The sequence below is a fragment of the Prenolepis imparis genome, unplaced genomic scaffold (genome assembly GCF_030444845.1).
Source record: "Prenolepis imparis isolate NDT839.2.m4 unplaced genomic scaffold, iyPreImpa1.0 SCAF_4, whole genome shotgun sequence".
NCBI lineage: Eukaryota > Metazoa > Arthropoda > Insecta > Hymenoptera > Formicidae > Prenolepis > Prenolepis imparis.
The window spans coordinates 9,663,427-9,685,979 of NW_028141162.1; the positions used below are offsets into that span (position 1 = coordinate 9,663,427).

Below are 22,553 nucleotides of genomic sequence, written 5' to 3' on the forward strand. Positions count from 1 at the left end.
ACACTCCTCGTTTCCAATACCTTTCGATTTGTACGTGTTCGTGAAGTGTAACGCTTAATTTACATTAAAATAGGATATAATTTACTGACTGACACACAAACAAACTCGTTTAGGCTATTTTGTTGCTGCGCTGCGCACAGGTGAAAATTTAGTTTTGGCATTTATCGGATTTATTAGTGGCGTCATTTTAATAATGTTAACATATATTCATATACAAATTGTATCATTAATATCATTTATATAATTACAAAATGACCATGGTTATTCAAATTATTAAATAGTTTTAATGATCCAAATTATTCACATTAATTTTAACAATATCGCGGATTAAGGTATTTGAAAGAATTTTAAAAAAGATATCAGATTTCGCTTTCAATTTGTAGATGTATATGCTTGTATACGAAATGGCATATTGATTTAATGAAATAACGCTTCACTCTCTGCCAATGAGCGGTCACAATCGAAGGTACCGTCCAATAGACCGGTCCAATCTTACTTACAATATTCCAAACAGTTATTTATGTGGATCTAATTAGAATACTTTTTATAAAACGCGTGTATTTTGTAGAGTACAGTTCAGTGACAGCATTCGTATATAGACTTAAAACGTATTATGCCGAATACTTAGCGTTCTGCATTTACGCAACATTCCGTGGGAATAATTTTGTATTCTACGATATTATATAGTATGTAGAATATTATATATTCGAGCATTTTGTTTCTTCCCAAAAATCGTGCAAATGTTGATTTAAAAAAAATTAGATTGTTTAAACGAGAGATATGCACATATACATTCCTGACCCAAATACGTTGAAGATGTTCGGAACAAATTTTGTGCATTTATCGTTATAAATTTTTTTACACTGGATTTTTATCAAATAAATTTTCTAATGTTATAATTTTATAGTGTGCAAAAGTATTCGGTAAATGATTTAATTATTCGTCTCTCAAGACTGACATTCTTAGAATTAGGATGATGTATCTTCTGGTTTTACACCGGAACTCTATGGACGCAATCTTTTCGTTATTTCTCGATAAGAGGGGAATTGCATTTATACGAAAGCACATAAATAATGCCATCATGAATTTTATCTAAATTAATTGGTGCGCTTTACACTATGTAAAACCTTTTCTTTCTAGAAAATGTATAATTTGTCAATTTATATATATTTGTATATAAAATACAAAAAAAACTTACGCGTAAAAAGACGTAAATAGACAATGTTATCACCGAACGTCGATTGAGACTCTCGAATGGACTCTCAAACTGCGTTCGTTTTATCTTTATAAGGACTCGTTAAAAAAAATGCGATTTTTATTTTTAAATTCTTCTCATTACGCACGAATTGTTAAAACTGCCTAATTGCTACATCTAATGGCGCTAAATTTCGATGGGAGATAAATATAAACACGCATATTTAGAGTAACCATATAAACAGTGATGCAAAACGCAAATTATGTTTTCAGTATACATGTATAATAATTTTGTTAAAACACGTTGAACTATATAATGTCGCATAAGAATCGCATCTGACTGATTCTTCAATAACTATGTACATTTCTCTATGAATCATCACGAATCATGAATCAAAAAAAAAAAAAAAGAAAATAATATTTCAACACAGTTTCGTATCTCGAAACATAACGAGAGTAATGTGAGATTGTGGGAGAGATAAGAGAAGATTGAAAAAAATTTCTATCGAGATAAGAGTTACAATGATAATGTGAATGTAAATGATTTATATTTGCGTGTCATGTTGTAGATAATAATCTCTCTGAAATGTAACCCACATCCGCATTTCCGCGAGATTAGTTAGATGGGTTTAGAAGTATCGACGATTGTGCGAGGAAAAACCTCGCGATTGTTAACGGAATATTTTTACCGTTATTCCTATTAATATTTCTTGTAGTAACTATTTGTATTATTATTATTATTATTATCATTATTGCTTTATATAATTACTACTATTTTTTAAAATCAATATAATTTTTAGCTATTGCTACGATTATTATATTTGCGCTATTACGCAGTTATTAATGTCGCTATTTTATTGTCGTCATTACTGTAATTATTTATGGAAAAAGATACCTTTGCCTTGTATAACGAACGTTTCGATTTACAGTTGTTCAGTATAAAATTTGGTCGAGTATGATTTGTATGTACTGTAATTATTTATGGAAAAAGATACCTTTGCCTTGTATAACGAACGTTTCGATTTACAGTTGTTCAGTATAAAATTTGGTCGAGTATGATTTGTATGTACAATGTATTAACATAATAATACTGTGGCGCTGTAAATATTATACATATTTTATAAATGAAATATTTAGTGTGATTGTAATATATATATTACAACAATGTACTAAAAGCACCACTCTGTACACTCCACTAAATATATGGATTAAATTTTAATAAATACTTCCCAATCCCATATAATCTGATACATATTTTCTTTCACTCGCCATTTTTTAAATGTTTTTATTATTTATAATAAATAAATAAATGAGTGCGTTTCATTTAAAAGAATGTATATTTTTTGTTAAGAAAATAACAATATACATATATATTTTTATCGATGAAAATATAACATACTTTTATCTCTTATCATTTATAATTATATCTCAAAGTAAAAAATATTAAAATTTTACAATATAATGTCTCTTAAACTTTCTCTTCTTTGGTCTCTTTCTTTAGTTTCGATAATGCAGTCTCGCCATATTTCTCCATCAATTCTTCGACAAATTTATCCTTCAGTTCTTTAAGACATCTGTAACATAAAATATAAATCCGATCGATCGTTGAATAGCGAATGGACACCTAGCGGTTTCATTTTGATTCTATCGAATTTCTGAAATACGATATATATATTACCTTCTATAAACAGAATCTGTCCTAAATTTGCCGATGTCTAAGCTAGGAGCGTGAGGTCGATGGATAATAAAGGTATCTGGTAAAACTATATACCTATAATTTTTCAATTTTCAATTTAAATCGTACATTACATTAATTGTCCGGGTACCTATTATTTAAATAAAATTATTGCGGCTTACTTATAATTTAACGCTGTTAAATGGGTCACATAAGAAACTTTATTCCAGCCAAATCCGACAAATCTTGTGTCATATTTCGGAGCGAATTTTGAAACTACTATATAAGGTTCGAAATCCGGCTCCCATGAAATCTGCAACGATTTAATCATTATATTCATATTTTTCTTGCACACATATGTTTATTATATGTATCTTTATTAATATATTCAGTAATATATAAATTATTTCACAGAATCCGGTGCCATCGATACACATCTTTCTCAATTATACGGATATCGTTACGCACTTCGTAAGGTTCTGTGCTATTTCGCCAAAAACTGTAATTTGTAGCAGCGTGTCCTTGTGTCCAGACATGATAGCGAAACGTGTATAAAATACCACGTTTAAGAAATTTCAGCAATTCTTCTTTATTAGCGGGGAACGTAAATCTATAAGAGAATAGAGAAAAGGAGAAAGGCGATTTCCGTATATGAAAAAAAAATCTATTCGACATTATAACAACGAAGAATTACCTGTAACGCTCGGTTTCGAATGCTGGTACGATCAGAGCTATTTTATCCAATTCATTAATATTTAATCGAATTATATTGTTCATGAGATTTTCATACAGTCCAAATTGCGGTAAAAAGTCGACATCGAGTTGAAAAATGAACGGGGCCGATACGTACGATATCGCAATATTCCTTAAGTAATTAATAGGATACAGTTCCTGGTCGAAGAGCAATAATTTCATAAATGAAGAAGAAGGGAGATTTTATTGAAATATATTGCAATAAATAATTTTCTCTTTCATCTCTAGGTGTAATACCACGCGATAAATCGTGATACATTTAGAGCTAATAAAGAATACAGCTTTATAAAGTGTCGTTTTAATTTTTAGTTAGCTATACTTTAAAAAATAATTTAATTTGCTTTTTAATATCGCTGTAAAAAGTTGCGTCCGTTTTATTGCGCATTTAAGCGATTAAATTCGTTTGCTTTTTAACACTTTTAAAATTAAAGACACAAAACGCACCCCGTCTTTGTATACAACGTGATAGGCGATGTTCCTCCTCGTCCGCAAATCTGTGGAACCTCGCACAAAGTTCAGAAAATATTGAACCTCTGCGTCGGTCAGATAAAGCGCGACGCTTATAGTCCCTGGCCAATGTTTCGCCAATGTTTCCAATAGCGGTATCCTCTCAACGCTACACTGGGTGACTAAAGCAACATCCGCCGACGAGTACACGTTGTATTCGTACTCCAGTAAAAAGGGATACGTGCGATACAAAACAGTAGCGCCTTTCTCGAATTCTCGACAGGGGCTCGATTCGTTGTACTAAAATATACGGACGCGCAATAAAAATCATGCAGTCGCAATAAATTTATTTTAAATTATCAGGATACTTTGGAATATCCCAACTCACTGGAAGTACACTCTCGTGCTTGTCACAGCCGAATAAGCGCTTTCGCAACAGATTGCCGTCCATTTCGAGAAAGACTCGGTGCAGTTTTCGAAACTCGTTAACGTGCTTATTGTGAACGTCCTGCTTACGCGGGGAATTCCAATGGAGAATCTAAAAGTAAACGATGCAGCCCAAGTCAAGTCGATCGAAGTTCCATCGTATCTGAACAAAGAAGTTAATGGCGAGAAACGTACGTTTATACGATTGGTGTCGCGATAGCAAGTGTCACTTAACGTGTGATCGCTCAACTGTATATTCCAAACACACTCTATCCTATACACGATATTCGGTTGCTCATTGATCACCGCGTTTATCACATCCTGATCAGCCAGGCTAGTCTCCGATATGTATCCTAACACGCGCTTGGTGACGCTCTTCCACGAGCTCGCAAATTTTCCATCGCGTAGCCGTCGCAGGTGCATCAGAATGACCCCGGTATTAAATCCCCGACCTAAAGCTGGCCAGGGCCGTTGACCGTACGACAACACCTTTACGTACCAGTTGCTCTGATTTTCGACCAAGCCTAGAGTCTGAACCGCCGAGAAGCTCTCGAACATTTTCCATAATGAATATACGTCGCTCATGACAGTCACGTCCGTATCCAACACGAGTACTTTGTCCTCTCGCATCGCGTCCGGTAGTATCAACTTCAAAAGACCATAAACCCCGGAGTAATGCGTGTTCGGTATCCACGAGACTTTCGGCATCCATACCTCGGCTCCGTAGAACGTCACGTTCACTAAAATAATCGGATCGAGAACGATCAAACAAAAGAGAGATATTCCATGATTTCGCTCGCGTAGGAGAGGAAAAAAACACGCAATCTACCAACCAAATATACGTGTTAAAAAAAGGGAGCAGTTCTGTGAATCTCTTGAAAAATTTTAAGTTTAATAAAACTTTTCACATATAATCTGTTGAAAATTTAACTGATCCAATTAAGTAAATTTAACATTTGCGTGAAAAAGGGTATCTCTCTCTATTTTCTTTTTTTTTTTTTATGTATATTTCGTACTCTCTGCGTCTGTTAACGCACAGACATGGATAAAAATTAGGTTTCTCTGCTTCCATGTGTACGTCACAAAGAGATGCGCGCCCTGTCGTAAAAGCGTACAAACCATGCGGCAAATCCCACGTTTGGAACAAAGTTGAAAGTGTTCTCCTCGCAATTTCGTCGACGAGCAAATGAAAATGCAACGGATTCGTACGATAAAATAGAATAGACTTCACCACGGTTACGAGAGAAAAGCTGGAATTGTAACCGGCGCACACCATAGCTATGTGTATCGTGTCGCACTTCACCTTGAAAATATAGAATATCATCAATTCGCGTCTGATGAATACTAATGAAAATAAATATGCTTACGCAAGCATACCTCGAAATTGTTTTTCAATTGCGATCGTTCGAAAGAATAATCTTTCAGCAAATTCGATGTTTCCACTTCTACCGACAACGATCGCCAATTTCTTTCAACGTTTGATTTTCTTACCTCCACGGAAGGGACTAGAAACAACGTTCTAATATTCTCTCAATATTAAAAAATAAGATCGATAATATCACAATTTTTTACCATTTAATAACAGGTACAAATAAAAAATAACGGATGGTATTAAAATGCCCAACAGACATCCTAGCCATGATCGAGCCATTGTAATACGCCATACATATTTCTTAATTCGCGATATGATGTCTCAATAAATTAGACTAGATGCACGCTGAAATATATGAAAAAAAGGAAAAATTAATTCAAGACTCGTGCATTTTCCTCAAGCAATGTCTTAAAATCCATATAATTCTATACCTTATTCATAGGGAAACATTTTTCTTTCATGCTTGATAAGAAAGAAAGATTTAAATCTATAATCTAATTATTAAGTCATAAATGTAGAATCTAATTGTAGATATAGAATTTCAAAGATGCACTGACGAAGGATTCAAACAACAGCAAGATTGCAAAAATGATGCAACAATGCATTTATTGTTATTGTACAAAAGTTGAGTGTTAATTTTATGTATGTATATTATATATAATATATGTGTATATATATATATATATATATATATATATATATATATATATACATAGTATATAGAAAGTAAACTATTGCAATATTAGATATACATGCTCCGATTCACTTGATATCTACTAATATACATATAAGAGTCAATAGATCATGTTTAACCTACGAGTTTATGAATGTGTTATATCCAATTTCCCCACGTTATGTAGGTAGCATTATGAATGCGACGCAATCATAATGCATGCAAATTAGTATCGTAAATGAAAACGTTATATTCCTTGCGTAGAGAAATTCCGAATAATTATACCGCAAGTGCGAAATTCATGCATCAACATTCGGCACATGTCAATAGGCAGACGTTAATTGTAAATAGTGGCGATAAATAAACGAAGCTTGATATATTAATTCTTTATTGCCCAACATAACTTTCAAGTTTTTTGTTTTTGTTTATATGCCTTTTTGTTTTATCGCGTGTTGTGACTTTAACAATGTGAAAATCTATTTCCATATTTTGCTTCGTATCTTCAAAATGTATATACAGTGTACGTACAAGATAAATATTATTTGTTTTATTTAATTAATTTTTATTATACATGTGCGTATTTTATATCTTTCAAAGCATCCAAAAATAATGTTGGACAATAAAAGACAAATTAAAGATTTATTTTGAGAAAAAATAGATATTTATTAACGTTTATATGTAATTGCGATAGAGTAAACATTCTGAATCATAATGTTGTATATATAATTATATTGGATAATTAAAAAAAGCTTGAAATTAATTTCAAACAAAATTACAAAAAAAATTAATGAGAAAAATCTAGAGAAAATTTTGGAATAACCACTTTCTGGCTGTCGCGTATATGCATGTGACCCGGTTTATATATTCTTGAACAGTGATGTACTTATAACACACGTATATTTAATGACGCAAAAAACGTCGGAAATTTCAGTTAGCTTCTCTCGTAAGCTGGCTTCGTATACCATTCGCACATTTGCGGTTTGCGATAATACAATAAGCGATAAAGTTATTTATAAAATACGCAGATTAATTCGGTGATTTTATTCACCAAAACATTTAAATTTGAATATTTAAATTTAAATAATGCGGTCTTGAAATATTGCTATCAACATTTACAAAATGCCATATTAAATGATAATGTGAGCAATCTTATTCATAAATACGAAAATGCAATAAATACGAAATCTATTTGATGAAGCGCATATTTAATATTGTATTTCGTTTGCGTTTCGATAAAAAAAATAATTAATGTCGGAGTCACAAAAATAAATTCTTTCTTAATAAAGCTACAGCGAATTATAAAAGCTGTAAGAAATAGTAAAATATTTGATGATGGAAATTTTGATCTGACAATAAAATTATCAGCTACGATTAGAAACATGAAAAATTTGTTCGCATTAAGTTCAACGATTACTTCAAAAATGACATGCCATTAAAAATAACAGATTATTTTGATAATTAAAATTATATCTTTATATTAATAAATCAATCTTCATTTTTGTTTAAACAGCATCGAATTACTTTACATCTAAAAAGCAGATGAATCACTAAAATTGCAATAACTAAAATAGTTTCGATATATTTAAAATTTACACATTTAAAAATTAATATTTTTAACGATGACACGACACAATTTAAATTTAAATAAAACAAGAAAAAAAGATGTTAAACTATAAAAATAGTTTCTTAAATTTATACCGAGTTTTCTTCACTTATGTATAAATTTAGCATTTTCTAATTAAAATTTTACTTGTCTCTTTTAATTAAAAAAGAATAATGGATTCGAATGTTTTGCAAAACAAAACTCAGAAAATATAATAAACATTTACTACAAGCGGTGCTTTTTACTGCTGCTCGTTAAGCCGCTGCAAACACAGAGTTCTAAAGCAGGGCTCTCACAATGATACGCGAGTAATAATGTAATTACCAGTACGTACCAGCGCCGGCTCAATTATCGTCTCTCGTTCTGTCATCCGGCAGCGTCCGTCCCCGGATAAGCGAAAGTACAGGTCACAATTTCTATATATAATGTTGATACGTGTGCGAATGTCGTCGTGCTCCTCGGACATTCAATGCTGCCGACGTGCTTCGCTATTATTGTCGCCAGAAACGATGTAAATTGCCACAATTAGTCGTTAAGAACGACAACACACTCCTCGCGCGTAAAAAGTACGTAACGTAGATACTTGGGTCAGCTCTCTCTCTGAATGACGCACATCACAAACCACAAACGCACAACTACCGCCGCGCGACCGAAATTTTCACACTGACATCAAACGTCATGCCGTCGGCAACACCGTGACGACATCCTTGCCGCAAGATGGCGGTCGCGTCTCTGTCACGTGCAGCACACGTGAAACCATTGACAGCTGGCATCAGCTGATTGATTACCGCGCGCGCAATGCACGTGCGACGCGCATATGACGCGATTGCAGCCTTGCAGGCGCAGAGCTGCGACGAGACCAATATGGACCGATGGTATAACTCCGTTTCACGAGAGCATGCACTTCCATATCTCTGCCTTCGAGGATAAATCCGTAAAGCAGTTTTTCATATGGATTATTCTTTTGAAAAGGATTTTATCGTCCATATCTCTCGTTCGCAAATTAAAAAAGTTTTTAAATTGTCCTTTTATTATTTTAATTTGATATTATATTAATATAACTTGAAAAGAATGTCTTTTCTCTTATAATTGTACGTATTGTTGATATATAAAATTTTCATATATTTATATGTCTACCCCTTTGTTAAAATATAATTATAAATAAATTTAAGAATGAAATGTGTATGTATGATGTTGGATAGTAGAGTAAATGAGTAATAATGCGAAATGATGTATAACAAATATAAAAATTCTACATTCCTAAAATTTTAATCGAATCTAATTGATCTCGGTGGCTTTACTTGGACTCGCGTAGGGAATGGATTCCTCCTCCTCACCAATCTTTCGCAATCGTTGTAGTTCCGCTCGCCGGTTTCTGAAATACAATTATATTATGTAATATTTGAATTGTAGTCGTGTGTATAAAATTTCTATCTTGTAATTGATAATAATTGATAACGCGAATCTAATACATTTCTAGGATTCTTTCTTGTTCCCGTTGTTCTTTATGGCTCGTGAGGATTCGGTACGCGATGCAAATGACCACCAATAAAATTGGAACCAGACAAGCAAGCACTATGCCAGTTGTAATACCTGCTTGACGAGAGCTGTATTCTTGCTTACCTAAATAATAGAGAGTAATTAATAAAAATTATTATTTACATAAAAACAATTTGCGATTTAAATATAGCTCATTAATAAGATGTAGAAGTTTGTGAGGTTTAAAGTAAACTCTCAAGCTATTCGAGAAAAATTTCTATCATGATATTCTAATTCACCTAATAATATCTGATACGCATGAACAGATTTTGTGATAAATAAGATATTTAAATAGAAGAGGGAAAAAAGAGGTTGTTGACAGGAAAAATTCACGATAACTCTGGTGGAAATTTCCATTCTAATGCTATTAATTCAATTGCTGCATCGTACTGTTGTAATACCATAAACATTCTGTATATGCATGTGGAATAGAAATTTCCCATATCATTTAATTAATATATATATATATATATAAAAGTTTATTAAAACAAATTTTTTACAGCAGTATACAAACGCAAGTATATGGCATGAATTGTGACAAATGTATAATTATTACAACTATGTAAATCGGTTATGACAATTAAATATTAGATGGATGTTTTTGTATTTAATCGTCGCTTATTTAATATTTTTGAAATGTATTAATTAAATTATATTAATAAAATGATAATATTTGTACTCAAAATACAATTATTACTGCTACTATTTCTATTCCACAGCAAGAACAGTAATATCCTTATTATCTATATACACACAAATACTGAATAATGCTGAACGATATAATAATGAAATTATATATTATATTATATCGTCTGAAATTTAGTAAAAATACACGTTTATTTACGATTAATTTGTTAAATTTTGATCGATATCTCATGCCAAATTGAATCTATTAAATATACACATGATCAATATTAATTAGACGTATGCAAGATGTATGATATTTGAAATCAAGATATAATATTGTCTTGTCATATCTCATACATACACGCATACATCACTGTATCGAAATAACGATACGTATTAAAAGTAATTTTAGTAAACAGAATATATCTCGTTTCTATTACAATGTTATTGAAACAAACACATCAATGTCATCTAAACTAAACGTCACTCTCTTTGGATGGACTTTGGGCAGTTTTCCTAATCGAGTCTGAATCTGACCCCGTGGGTGAGATGGGCTCCTTTAAATCCATTTCTTTATCCTCGAAGTCAATATCCGGTCTATTAGGTAGAGGTTCGTGTGTACGATATACTCTGTCGTAATTACGGCGTTTCCTAGTGCTGCTATTATTGTCAATTGCGCTAGCATCGCTAATTGGAGTAATGGCCCTATCGTCATACTTTAACGGCGCGGTCTGCTTTAACGTGGATTCGTTGTCGATACCAGAATAGCGCCATGATTTCATGGAATCTCTTCGCATCTGGTTCCTTCTTATATAGAAGAAACCACCTGCGATGCATGCCATCACAGGAATTAACACGACGCTAATAATGCCCATTACGGTCCATGCTGTACGCTGAACGTACTCGATGCGACCTATATTTATATAATAAGCTTCAATTGCGTAGCACGTATATATATTAATTAACTAAATTAATATATATTAATTTAGTGATAAGTGGAAGAAGAAATAAGAATAACGTTAAACTGGACGTAAAATATTACATAAATAAGAAGAGAAAAAAGAGAAGAAAAGCAGAGAGACACAAAAAGCATGTTAAATAATTCAACAACATTCAACTCTCAGCAATTTTAAACTCGCTCCGCAAAAATGGACTTTTACTGAGATTACAAGCTTAAACTCAATTTAACTCGTAAAACAAATTGATGAAACTTGGTCCGCCTTGAATTACAAACGGTCCGGTAAATGCGCTACCATTTAATACACTTCCTCTATACACATTCTATTGTATTCCATTCCTTATTCTCGTTTAGGATCGTTAAGCAGGTACGGTGAGATTACAGTGGAAAATTAATGCATTCAATAAGCTATACTCACGAAGACATTCCGTGTACCCGTACTCCGGAGTGTTCCACCGGCCTTCCGGTGTGCACACCCGACGTTGATCACCGACAAGTGTGAAATCCTGATTGCATTCGAAACTCACTTTCGCCCCCGGGATAAACAGGAAATTGCTCTTACGTCCGAACCGTGGTGTTTCCAATACACCGCAGGATATAACTTAAAGATTGCATATATGTATAAGCATATGATTAATAAATTAGGCTCTTTAATGTATATTATGTAATATGTGCATATTCGCGAATAATTAGAGTTATATAAATTATTCACAGAGAAAATATATTACCGCGCAATTACTTACTTTCTTTTTTATTTAACGCACTGATTTGGGTGTAAGTGTCGTAATAATTCCTAGTAAAATGCGCCAAGTCTCGATTTAAAGTCATAACGTAATCGTATTGACATTGATAGGAATCGCCGCACAACTCGATCGCACGATTTATGTCATATGTTCTATTGAATGGAAGTATCTCTGTCGGATATTTTCGATATTCCGGTGTGAACGTGCGATTAGCATAATAACTCGCTGTTCTACCAAACTCCCTGTGGAATAAAGCAGCTCCCAATAGTTTGCTCTCTTTATCTTCTAACATCCAATGTAATGCGAAATCTTTATGAATAGTCTCTGAATGGTTTACGCTGTTGACAGGGACTTGATATCCCTGTGGATTTATCAACTCGTCTGTGATATCGAAATTCCAAACTCCGAATAGTCCTTTGGTTTTATTCTAAAATTGAAAAATAATATCCTCTAGCATGCATTATAATTTAATACTAAATATTTTATATATTTATTAATATATTTATTAATTATAAATTAATTATGATTTTTGTGAAGCTTTTTTTGATTTTATAAAGCTTATTTCTTATGAATGAATTTTCTTTACCAAATACGTCCACGGTAAATATAATCGAGTGGACAAGAAACCCTCGTTCTCCACGACTTCCACGCCAGCACCGGTATCGAACATGATAATGACTTCACTCTGATTCAGAATGTACGTTGGCGTGTAAACAAAGACCCCGGGGAAATGTTGGAATTTCAAGGATTGTCTGTCAAAATATATTCTTTGGCCATCCGCGAAGACATCGAGCCGATATCTCCATTGCGCATGTGGGGGCCTCAAACGAACTTCGATGGTGGCAGAGTTATTTCCTCTCGCTATATATATAAAAGACATATATAATTATAGCTATATATATTTTTTATTAATAATATTACAAATAAAAACCTACTTAAAAGTATAATTAAAATTAAAATTAATTAGATTGTTCTTCCAGATAATGCACGTAATAAAACAGCAGAAGCTTACCTGCTACCGAGGTAAGATGTGTCGCCATCACTGAGCCGTAAGCATTGCTGGGCATTTGTTCGAATCTACCTTGCACGTCGAGTTTGTCTCTGAGATCGTTTACTCGTAACAAAACAAATTCACCTTTACCATTGAAAGTATACTCCAGACCGTCGAACGTGACAAAGTGGGGATCACCGAATATAGTCGCTACTCCCGGTGATTGATAGGCAATGCAGTCCTGCGACGGTCTTCTCTCGAATCGAAATGTCTCGCAACCGACCGCCTGTTCCTCTTGCCAGAGGCAACACGTATACATTGGGACCACGTCGTGATACCAATGTGAAAGGGTTGGTACCTTGTTAGCCTCGTTCCACGGGAAGAAGCCTAAATTGTGCGATCGATGCGGTCGCGATCCCCATTGCTGATCGTAAGTCAGCATCAGGAAACCATTTTTATCGTAACAGCATTGTTGTTCCGAACCATCCAAGCTGAAATAGTAAGTGAATACATGAATTATGCTGCAGTGAAGGTAGAATGTAATTCCAGAATTATTTTGAGCGTTTAATTATACAGATAGCTATTTATTATAAATCACAAATAAGGGAAAAATTTTTTTTCCGCTACTATGTGGAGGATAAATAAGTTATCTTCAAAGTAAACTACTTACTTGGGTGCACCTGTTCTCACGCAGTGAGACGCATATTGATTGTAATAACAATCTATATTCGAATCTTTGTCGCAATTATAATCGGGAAGGAAGCGGCCCTTATCATACAAAGCGTGCTCCAGAATACAAGGACAAAGCGCTACCTCAGCGGCGAAGTTCTTAAGATACCGGTCGTTCATAATCCACTTATCGCAGAGTTTCTGAGACCACCGCGATCCGTATAGTCGTTCCCATTGAGGAGCAAAATACCAACCGATCGGAATTGGTCTGCTCCACAAGCTCCTTAAAATAAAATTAAAAAATTGTTCAAACACAATTCAAATCATCGAACCGAAAACGTTTTGTCGGATAAAATAACACCTACGGTGTTATCGAGAGTCCAGAGTACAACTGCGGTTCGGTCAGATTGATCTGTATGAAGCCGAACATCATGTCTCTGTGATACGGATTGTACGCGTCTCGGTATTTCTCTGGTTTGATGATATAACTACCAGTATTAGTATGCGATTTCTAAAACACGTATAGCGCAATATTATTTATCTCGCTGTTTCTCTCTCATTTATTCTACTGTGTCATTTATGTCACGAACCTCCAAAGTCGTTATAAATTCAAATTCGGGCCTCGTTGTGGTTTCCCTGTAGCCCCACAACGAGATTTGCACCCCTGCTCCTATATTGGTCGTCAAATTATACGCGTTCCACGTGAATTTGATTTCCGCAGGATTTTTCATATGAACGGCCTCTTTGTCGTTGAAAAAAATCCTCTCCGTCGCCGTAGCTGGGGTTTCTGCGCAAGTAGAAATTTCACGCAATTTTTGTTACGAGTAATAAAGATATTTATTATTTTGCGCGCTGTTACGATTTTAATATAATCGAAAGAATAAGACACACGTATATACAGAGGAATAAAAATGAGATCAAGGTAAGAGAGAGCTTACCAACGAAGTATTTGCCTTTCCAATCGTAAGTTCCACTGTCGATGGCAATGTAGAAACGTATGTAGCCTTCGTATTTCAAAAAGGGTTGTACACAAATTGCGCGATTTCTGTCTATTACCCTGCCCATAACTACTTCGTTCTCGAAACGACATTTAATCTTCTGGGACTCGTTGAAGCATGGTCCTGTGATGTTGACGACAATTCCGCCTAACATATTTCCGCTTTCCGGAGCAAAAACCAGCGGCAGATGTGCTCCAGCTGTGCATCATTATACATTGAAACATTCATACTTTGTTATTTGTATAATATTTCTTTAAAAAAAGTCGCGTTTCTTACCAATGTCCTTATTACAAGTGCCCAGCATTATTTTCTCGTCTATCCTGAAAATATGTCGACCTGGAAAACCGTTTGCCCATCCTCTGCTCGTTAAATCGCGGATTGTGGTTGCCTGAGAGTAAGGTTTATATTCGTAGCTTTGAGTACCGTTTCCAGCGTTAAAACCCACCTAAAATATGTAAAACGAATGAATTTTATCAAATAACTTTATATCATGAATCTCATTCTCTCAATGAGATACATTATATTCTGGTTTTGTTAGAACAAAGAATTTACACATAAAATATTATATAAAATTCAATTAAATAAAATGTTACAATATTTATAGAAACGATATTCTCATTTATTTATTGCTGACAAAGAAATATTCTGCGATTACTTACGTATGCAGCGACTCCGTTTTCGCCTTGTGTCGTATCGCCACCTGCCTCTGTGTGACTGGTCCATTGTACATTCAAATAATTGAAAATTGCATAAGTAAAGACTTCATCGGTAGCCAAAACCAATTGAAACGTGTTAGTTCTATATAGGGACTGATCGATGCCACCAGCAAAGGACATGTTCTTCCAGGTTGCTATAAGGGCGTGTTTAGGCACGAAAGAATCAGCACCCACAACACCCTCTCTTATGTCCCACATGACACGCTCTCGCATCTCTACGCCAAACTGATCATTTCTCCCTTGCAAATCCCTCTCGAGTCTGGTAAACAAATTTATTTTCTGTATATTATACTTCAATTTTTGAAGGTATTTTTGTAAGATCGTAAAAATGCTTAGAACGTTACGCTAATTTTTATATTTTACGTGCACATACCTAAAATACACCCCCGGTTTTCTCTGATCGATATCTGTTTTTCTCAATCTACCTATACGACATTTACTGAAAAAAATGCCGATGAAACTGGGATCGTTTTTCCTAGGCCAATCTTTGATTGGAAAAACAAGAGGATACGTAAGATACTCCGGTGGATCGCTAAATTCCAAGTATCCGTTAACAGTTAACTAAAATGTTACATAATATTTCTTTTAATCGTTTTCGACAATCAAAAAGATTTTCATTTATAACAACAAATTTTAAACTATTGAAATATTCAGATATCATTAAAATATAATAATAAATTTCAAGATTTCTCAAATTTAACATTTTGAAACATGGATACTTCACATAAAAAGAAATTTATATTGGTAGCTTTTCATAAATTAGAAACATAATTGTATATTTATACTGTTAAAAGTTATACAAGTAAATAACAAATGCGATCGTACTCTTGTATAATTGAATCTGAAGCCAAAGAAAGGCAATTGAAAATTCAAATTTTTGTGGATCTGCAGCGTTGTCGCCTGTAAAGGCTTTTGATAATCTCCCATATCATCATCGCCACCTTTATCGAAATACCAGTACATAAACTTGGAACGAATCTGCCTTAATCTGTCTTCGGTTATTGTATAAAAAGGTGAATTGTCCTCTGAACGAGGCGCGTACCTATTAGCCTCAGGTAAATCCGAATCTGCAAGTGTGCATCAAACAAAAATCGATCAAAATAATACTATTAAAGTAACTATAAAGTCAACTAAATAATATTTGCTTTTAATATCTCATATAGTTTTTCTGAAAGAAAAAAACTATTCTTAACAATAGTGTGAATATAAAACATGAACATTCTTTATATTATCACGATATTATATATCTAATAATAATAAATCGAGCAACACTTTGCAGTCTGTCTTTGATCACATTAAAAAATATTTGATTCACTCATCACATGAATTCATGTTCTATCAAATGGTTCGTCTTATCCAATGAATCATCCTTGATTCATGTTGAAATGAGTAACTGATAAACACATGATAAGCTACAATATAGATTGTCTCGGTCGCATGTAAAGTAAATTACTTTAATATGTGAGATTTGTGCGCCGAATTAAACTATTTTTTTAAATTATGAAACAATTCGTATTTGAAGAAAAATACACGTATAAAAAAAATAATGCAAGTAAATTTCGTATTCATCATTTGCTCACTCACATTACTCATTACGAAACGATGGTCACACCCATTGATAACGAAAGACTCTTACCGTATCTCACATATTTTCCACTTTTCTCGTCTGCCATTTTACCAGAAATAGTTTGAACAAAGGACAAATCCGTCTGTTTATCGGGCAAGCTTTTAGCTACAAATGAAATAGTATCCGGTAAAATTTTGGTCAGATTTTTCTCGTCATTTTTTTTCTCGATTGGAGTTGAAGTCTTCTCCTCCACAGCGAGATCTTCACGTTCCAGAGGGGTTTCCGTTTCCTTTACGTGCGGCAGCAATTCGATGTTCTCTTCTGCATTATTACTTGCAATCGATTCGTATGATTCCAATCCGAAGAAATTCTCGAACGTATTGTTTTGCGCGATTATGCCACTTGGCATTAATGAAAAGAGACAAGTGAAAAGAACGATCCATTTCGATAACACGAAAATACAATCGAGTTTCCTCCACGACGCCCGAAGTCGCATTTTCGCGAAGCGGTGAAACGATACGAACTAATTACTTTAGTACGCACGACGAAACTGAACTCAGATTCAAGTAACACGCGATAACGGTACACTGATATCATCGGTTCTAGTATGATAACGTACGTTTATCTCTTAACTACAGGTAGATAGATAATACGCAGCACAGCACATTGAACAAAATCTCTTTGGGCGTTCTACTTACTTAAAAAAGGGCGTTTACGCGCAAGTTTATACGAGTGCATTCGAAGACTTTTGTCGATAAATCATACAAATCGTTTTTACAATCTGTTGTCGCAAATACATTAAAAATCGACATTTTAGAGGCAAATTATTTATTCGATTTCTGCAACTGTCCGATATTTACAAAGCAGATATTTTTAGTACGATTGGTTCGAAAATGTAGTACTAAAATCTTTTTTTTTCTTTTCTTCTTGCGGACGACAGATTTTACAATAAAACATGTGCAGTATATATAGCAAATATTATATTAAGGATACCTTGTCTTTAAAGTCATTATTATTAACTTTTTACACGAATGCATCACTTATGTCAGAACATTCGTTATATGTATAATAAAAATGTATGACTCTTATATCAATATGTGTTTTGTATATATATGGTTTAACTTAAAAACGCTGGGAGAGAAACAACGTATCCTTCCATCGCGGTTTTCTAAAATGTACGATTTTCTCATACTTAAAATGTATCGCCCTACAAATGCATCATAGAATAAATATATATATATGTATATATATCAACAGTAATAGATACGTCTATATATAATGTTGCATGTACATTGCATTTGGCTTGAGTGTACGATGTTAAACGCCTTTTGTATGTGTCATTCCAATATCTAGATATGTATACTGCAAGGATCTTAAAAGTGGAGGAAATTATGGAATTTTTGTACTGTAATGGTATCTTATATATCAATATTGTCCAAATGTTTACAAAAAAAATTATATTACATATTTTTTATTTGCTGTTCGGTGTTGTAAATATTTTCGATTGGTGGTACGTATCACAGAAGGAATCTATAAAAGAGTCACAGACTTATATTGAAATCCAAAAAAAATTAAAAAAAAAAAGGTTCGTAGATCTGAAAGAGAACATGTCTAAATCGACTTTCGTGTGGAATCTGCAGCAATGATGTCGATATAATATTGCGGATATGAACCATACACTTGATCATTAAGTGAAAAGATTTTTTTGTAACATTTTATTTGTAATGAAATAATCTTTGTTAAGATTGATTCTTTCTTTAACATTACGATGTTGATGCATTATCTCCATTGCTGTCCATGTATCCGCTAGATCCATTCATGACAAATGATGTTCCCAAACCATATAAGTGTCCGCAATATTTTGCATCATCGATATTATCCTCAAAAAACATCTGGAATAGAAATCAAAGATCAATGTATAAATATAAATACATATTGTCAATTTCGTGAATAATTATCTGACATCTATTAAATTAAATTATTTACCTCGCGCATTTTAAAAAAGACCATTCCAGTAAGAAGAGAATCAGATCCGGCTTGATGCTGAGGACCTACTCTTTGAATTTCCAGTTGTTCTGCCACTTCTTGTAAACCACCTTTTAAGTTCTTGCACGATTTCATTAAGTACTGTACATACAAAAGATATATTATAAAATTTTATACATTTTTTATTTTATTAATTTCTTTTTAAAGATTTCTACTTACTTTTACATCGTATATCGTCGGAAAGTATATCCTCAATAGTTCGAAAAATTCACTTTCCTCCTGTGGCAATTTCTGATCCGTGAGAAGTTTCAGCAAATAACCAAAGTCGTAGCCAGAATGAAAGGATAGCCATTTTATGTCATCAACAAGAACAATTCCGGATGTCATTAGCAGTTCAGCAAATTCTAAGGGATCGATGCCTTCCTCTTCATGTTTTTTGAACTGTATACCACTATTTTGTAGCATGTCTATACTATCCTGTGCATACATGTCTTCACTAGCAACAACAAAATATACATATCTTATTATCAAAATATTGCTTAAAAAGTTAAAAAGAGAATTTTGAATATATAATTATTTTAAAAGCTAAAAAGAGTGCATCTACAGAATGTATAATAAGCATTAATGTTAATACATATAAACTTACTGTAAGTTGAATTTAAAATTAAACTGCCATGTTGTGTAGCTACCGCCCGGCGTATTCCCCGATTCATCAAGGAATGTGAGACCAAGTTGAATTATTCGCAAAAGATCTACATTGCAACGTAAGAGCTGATATTGATAATCGGCGTTAGTTCTGAATTCACCTGTTCAAAACAGAAATTCGTAATATATATGTTATATGTAGTATATATTTTATATATATGTATATATATTTTAGGAATTGTGTAGCAAAATTCTCTAGAAATATGTATTCTTACCAATAGGCCTAGCTACAACACCGGGAAATTCTGTATCCATTGCAATGTATTGATATTGTTGTACAACTTGACGAATTGTGCGAAATTCCTCTTCCAGATTGTGTCCCCATACATCTCTAATACCACATTCTTCATTACTGGGCATAGTCCCTCCTCCCTTCTGCTGCCCTATTGGGTTGGTCCCGCCTAAAAATTTTCACAATCAAATAACATTAAAACAAAAAGAGATGAAAATCACAAAGATATATTCAATGTTTCTCTCAATACATATAATTAACTTATAAAATATTAGCTTGGCAAAATTATGTAGAATGTAAATTTTTAAAATTTTACATACTATTGTCATAATTTAAATACCAGGAACATATAAAAGTAAGACATTGTAATAAAAAAAAAGTCTTTTATAATTTGTAGAAATAAATTCAAATATATAAATATATGCAGAGTTATAAATGCATATACCAAAAAATTCTTTATTTGTAATTAAAGTTACATTTTTAATTGATTGTTTTCTTGTCAATCTTCAAAACATGGTATTTTGAGCTGCATCACCTTCTAGTAGATGTGCATCTTTTTCAATATGTATTATCATATCATTATCAACAAGACTTCTACAAAAGACTTCCTTTATTGCATGTATTTTCATCCAGTTAAAACCTTTTAATTTACTCTGCTTCTTTATTCCTGTAATATGTATGTCCTTTATTTCTTAACTTGGCACATGCGCACATTTCACTTTCATTGTTCCTGATTCATTGTCAATATATGTGACTTTCAATCTATAGAACACTATTAATATCACATGTATAAATATTATATGCATTATTTCTATTGTGTTAAAGCTCTTATATACACAAAATATTATTACATTTTGTGCATTGCGCGCAGACCTCTAATACATTTTACATGCATTTTACGTACCGGTAGCTGAAGGCATATTCCTGCATTCACCGAGGCTACTCTTATCTTCAAATTCACTCTGTCACGGCCTTTCCTTCTTCATATCACTGTAAATTCACGAATAATCAATCAAATAACTGCTTATATGTTTGCTTAAATGTTATCAACTAGAAAGAACCTTTATATGCATTCTATATGTTATATAGGAATTATATTTCATAGAAATAAGTTTGTACTGTAAGCTCTCAGTCAGTAATTGTATTAGGCAGGTTATGAATCATGAGTAAACAATAACAGTTCATCACAGTGGACATCACGGTTAAAGGAAATGCAAACTGATGCAAGCGCATAAATAAATGCTGAAGTAAAACCACTACGAAGGAACGATATATAACAATATTGTTTGTTAAAGTGAGTTGGATAAGTTTAATGGAAAGTCAGGTTATATGCCTTACGCATACAAGAACGTCGTTTAAGGCTCATTACGAGATAACGTACGACAAATTGTACCTTTCAGTATGATATTCTTGGTCAGCGGGGTTTGTGGGTGTAACGATTTAATCGAGGCGACACTTTCGAAGCCAGAATCTTGTTGTGTCAAATCATGAACGGTTTGAACGACTTCTCCTCCTTGGGAACTCAGCTCTTGTACGTAGAACACGAAAGACAGGCGCTTCGATCGCTCATACCCACCGGAAGAAACGTGCGTTCGAAAATTCTATTCGTTGAAGTAGCATTGAATCGACCAATCAGAACGAACAAGTCTTTGCTCTCTTTTTCCCTGATTGGTCAATGAAACGCTACTTTATACTACGAGTAGAATTTCCGAACGCACCCTAAGCGGCCAGAGTTTTTCTGTAAATCAGCTCCTGTTCGGTGTCGCCATCTGCGTCCAATTTAGAGTCTCAAGTCTGAATCGTATAACTTCAAAACCTTTTTAATATTGTCGACAAAATGTTTGGTGAGTGACATTACAAATATATCATAATAAATACTTAGGGCCACTTCGACCAACTCCTATTAACTTTAACCTTTGATTAAATTATATCTTTGTCTCTTTTCATACCTTCTTAAAAAGAGACAAAGATATAGTTTAATCAGAGGTTATAGTTAATCATCGGAGTTGGTCCAAGTGGCCCTTAGAGACACATGTATCATAATAAATATTCACACAATATATTTCTTCCGTTAATTTTTTTAATGTCAAATTATTTTTTCACATTTATACTTTCTCGCATATATCATATACATTTCCAAGTTCGAATAAATATTTATCTAATTGCACAAGTAAAAGTACGGACAATTTTTCATCGTTCAATTCTATCGAATCTAAAGAAAATAAATTTGATATAAAAATAACTTTAGGATATTCTCTTTGCCACACACATAACAATGTTTATAAATAAAGAACTATCATCCTATTGTGCATTACATTTCTTACATTGAAATGCGCTCTGCGCACACCGGATAAAATGCAGTATGTATATATATATATATATATATATATATCTGTATTATACCTTTTGTGCGTACTCAACTTTATGCTACGTGCTATGCAATTTTTTTCTGCATTATGAAAGATTGCGAAGTTAAGAGTTTAAGGGGCACAATAAAAGAAATAAGAAACAGGGAATAAAGAATAGAAAATAACAACGCGGGGAATAGGGAACAGTTGAATATGTAACATATAATTTGTATATTTTAAGCACTTGTGACGTCGAGTAAAGCGACGTATCTATGTTAATCGATCTTTTCAATGATCGATTAATTCGCGAAAGACTAATCTTTTATTTTTA

At 33.3% G+C, this 22,553-nt stretch overlaps 3 protein-coding genes across 5 annotated transcripts; all 3 read right to left on the minus strand.

Annotated features, from left to right (window-relative positions):
* Positions 1-2,578: 2,578 nt before the first annotated feature.
* Positions 2,579-8,877, minus strand: LOC145935553 (xylosyl- and glucuronyltransferase LARGE1). Of its 2 annotated transcripts, none has more exons than XM_083037018.1 (12): positions 8,468-8,877; positions 6,068-6,212; positions 5,873-6,000; positions 5,615-5,798; positions 4,691-5,235; positions 4,458-4,607; positions 4,067-4,369; positions 3,564-3,760; positions 3,338-3,479; positions 3,052-3,182; positions 2,873-2,965; positions 2,579-2,768 (listed from the first exon to the last, which is right to left on the minus strand). In XM_083037018.1, exons 2-12 carry the CDS (start codon positions 6,144-6,146, stop codon positions 2,663-2,665), a joined length of 2,058 nt encoding a protein of 685 aa, XP_082893144.1. In that variant the 5' UTR covers positions 6,147-6,212; positions 8,468-8,877; the 3' UTR covers positions 2,579-2,662. The 2 variants fall into 2 exon arrangements, with proteins under 2 accessions (XP_082893144.1, XP_082893143.1); XM_083037017.1 differs by having other exon boundaries at positions 8,478-8,876.
* Positions 8,878-9,219: 342 nt separating this feature from the next.
* Mesh (sushi domain containing 2 mesh) lies at positions 9,220-17,508 on the minus strand. 2 transcript variants are annotated; one of them, XM_083037015.1, is made up of 15 exons: positions 17,021-17,507; positions 16,210-16,451; positions 15,758-15,945; positions 15,328-15,643; positions 14,945-15,113; positions 14,609-14,866; positions 14,261-14,457; positions 14,036-14,181; positions 13,672-13,953; positions 13,023-13,492; positions 12,597-12,871; positions 12,011-12,437; positions 11,686-11,868; positions 9,616-9,766; positions 9,220-9,518 (listed from the first exon to the last, which is right to left on the minus strand). In XM_083037015.1, exons 1-15 carry the CDS (start codon positions 17,445-17,447, stop codon positions 9,422-9,424), a joined length of 3,828 nt encoding a protein of 1,275 aa, XP_082893141.1. In that variant the 5' UTR covers positions 17,448-17,507; the 3' UTR covers positions 9,220-9,421. The 2 variants fall into 2 exon arrangements, with proteins under 2 accessions (XP_082893141.1, XP_082893140.1); XM_083037014.1 differs by lacking the exons at positions 9,220-9,518; positions 9,616-9,766 and adding an exon at positions 10,205-11,222 and having other exon boundaries at positions 17,021-17,508.
* Positions 17,509-18,391: 883 nt separating this feature from the next.
* Pop2 (CCR4-NOT transcription complex subunit Pop2) lies at positions 18,392-21,427 on the minus strand. The gene is made up of 7 exons (XM_083037019.1): positions 21,268-21,427; positions 20,779-20,864; positions 19,858-20,043; positions 19,584-19,743; positions 19,157-19,433; positions 18,938-19,078; positions 18,392-18,843 (listed from the first exon to the last, which is right to left on the minus strand). The coding sequence occupies exons 2-7, from the start codon at positions 20,792-20,794 to the stop codon at positions 18,715-18,717; spliced, it is 909 nt and encodes a 302-aa protein (XP_082893145.1). The 5' UTR covers positions 20,795-20,864; positions 21,268-21,427; the 3' UTR covers positions 18,392-18,714.
* Between the last annotated feature and the right edge of the window lie 1,126 nt (positions 21,428-22,553).

Bases quoted from the DNA above. Each gene is read 5' to 3' on its own strand.
- LOC145935553 (XM_083037018.1), bottom strand. From the start codon at position 6,146: ATGGCTCGATCATGGCTAGGATGTCTGTTGGGCATTTTAATACCATCC. The intron at 4,370-4,457 runs GTGAGTTGGGAT...CGTATATTTTAG, and splicing joins AGCACGAGAGTGTACTTCCA to TACAACGAATCGAGCCCCTG. The intron at 3,480-3,563 runs GTAATTCTTCGT...ATTCTCTTATAG, and splicing joins TTCGAAACCGAGCGTTACAG to ATTTACGTTCCCCGCTAATA.
- Mesh (XM_083037014.1), bottom strand. From the start codon at position 17,447: ATGCGACTTCGGGCGTCGTGGAGGAAACTCGATTGTATTTTCGTGTTA. The intron at 15,114-15,327 runs GTAAGTAATCGC...TACATATTTTAG, and splicing joins AAAACGGAGTCGCTGCATAC to GTGGGTTTTAACGCTGGAAA. The intron at 13,493-13,671 runs GTAAGTAGTTTA...TTACTATTTCAG, and splicing joins GTGAGAACAGGTGCACCCAA to CTTGGATGGTTCGGAACAAC.
- Pop2 (XM_083037019.1), bottom strand. The intron at 19,434-19,583 runs GTAAGTTTATAT...TGTTGTTGCTAG, and splicing joins AATTTTAAATTCAACTTACA to TGAAGACATGTATGCACAGG. The intron at 19,079-19,156 runs GTAAGTAGAAAT...TTGTATGTACAG, and splicing joins CGACGATATACGATGTAAAA to TACTTAATGAAATCGTGCAA.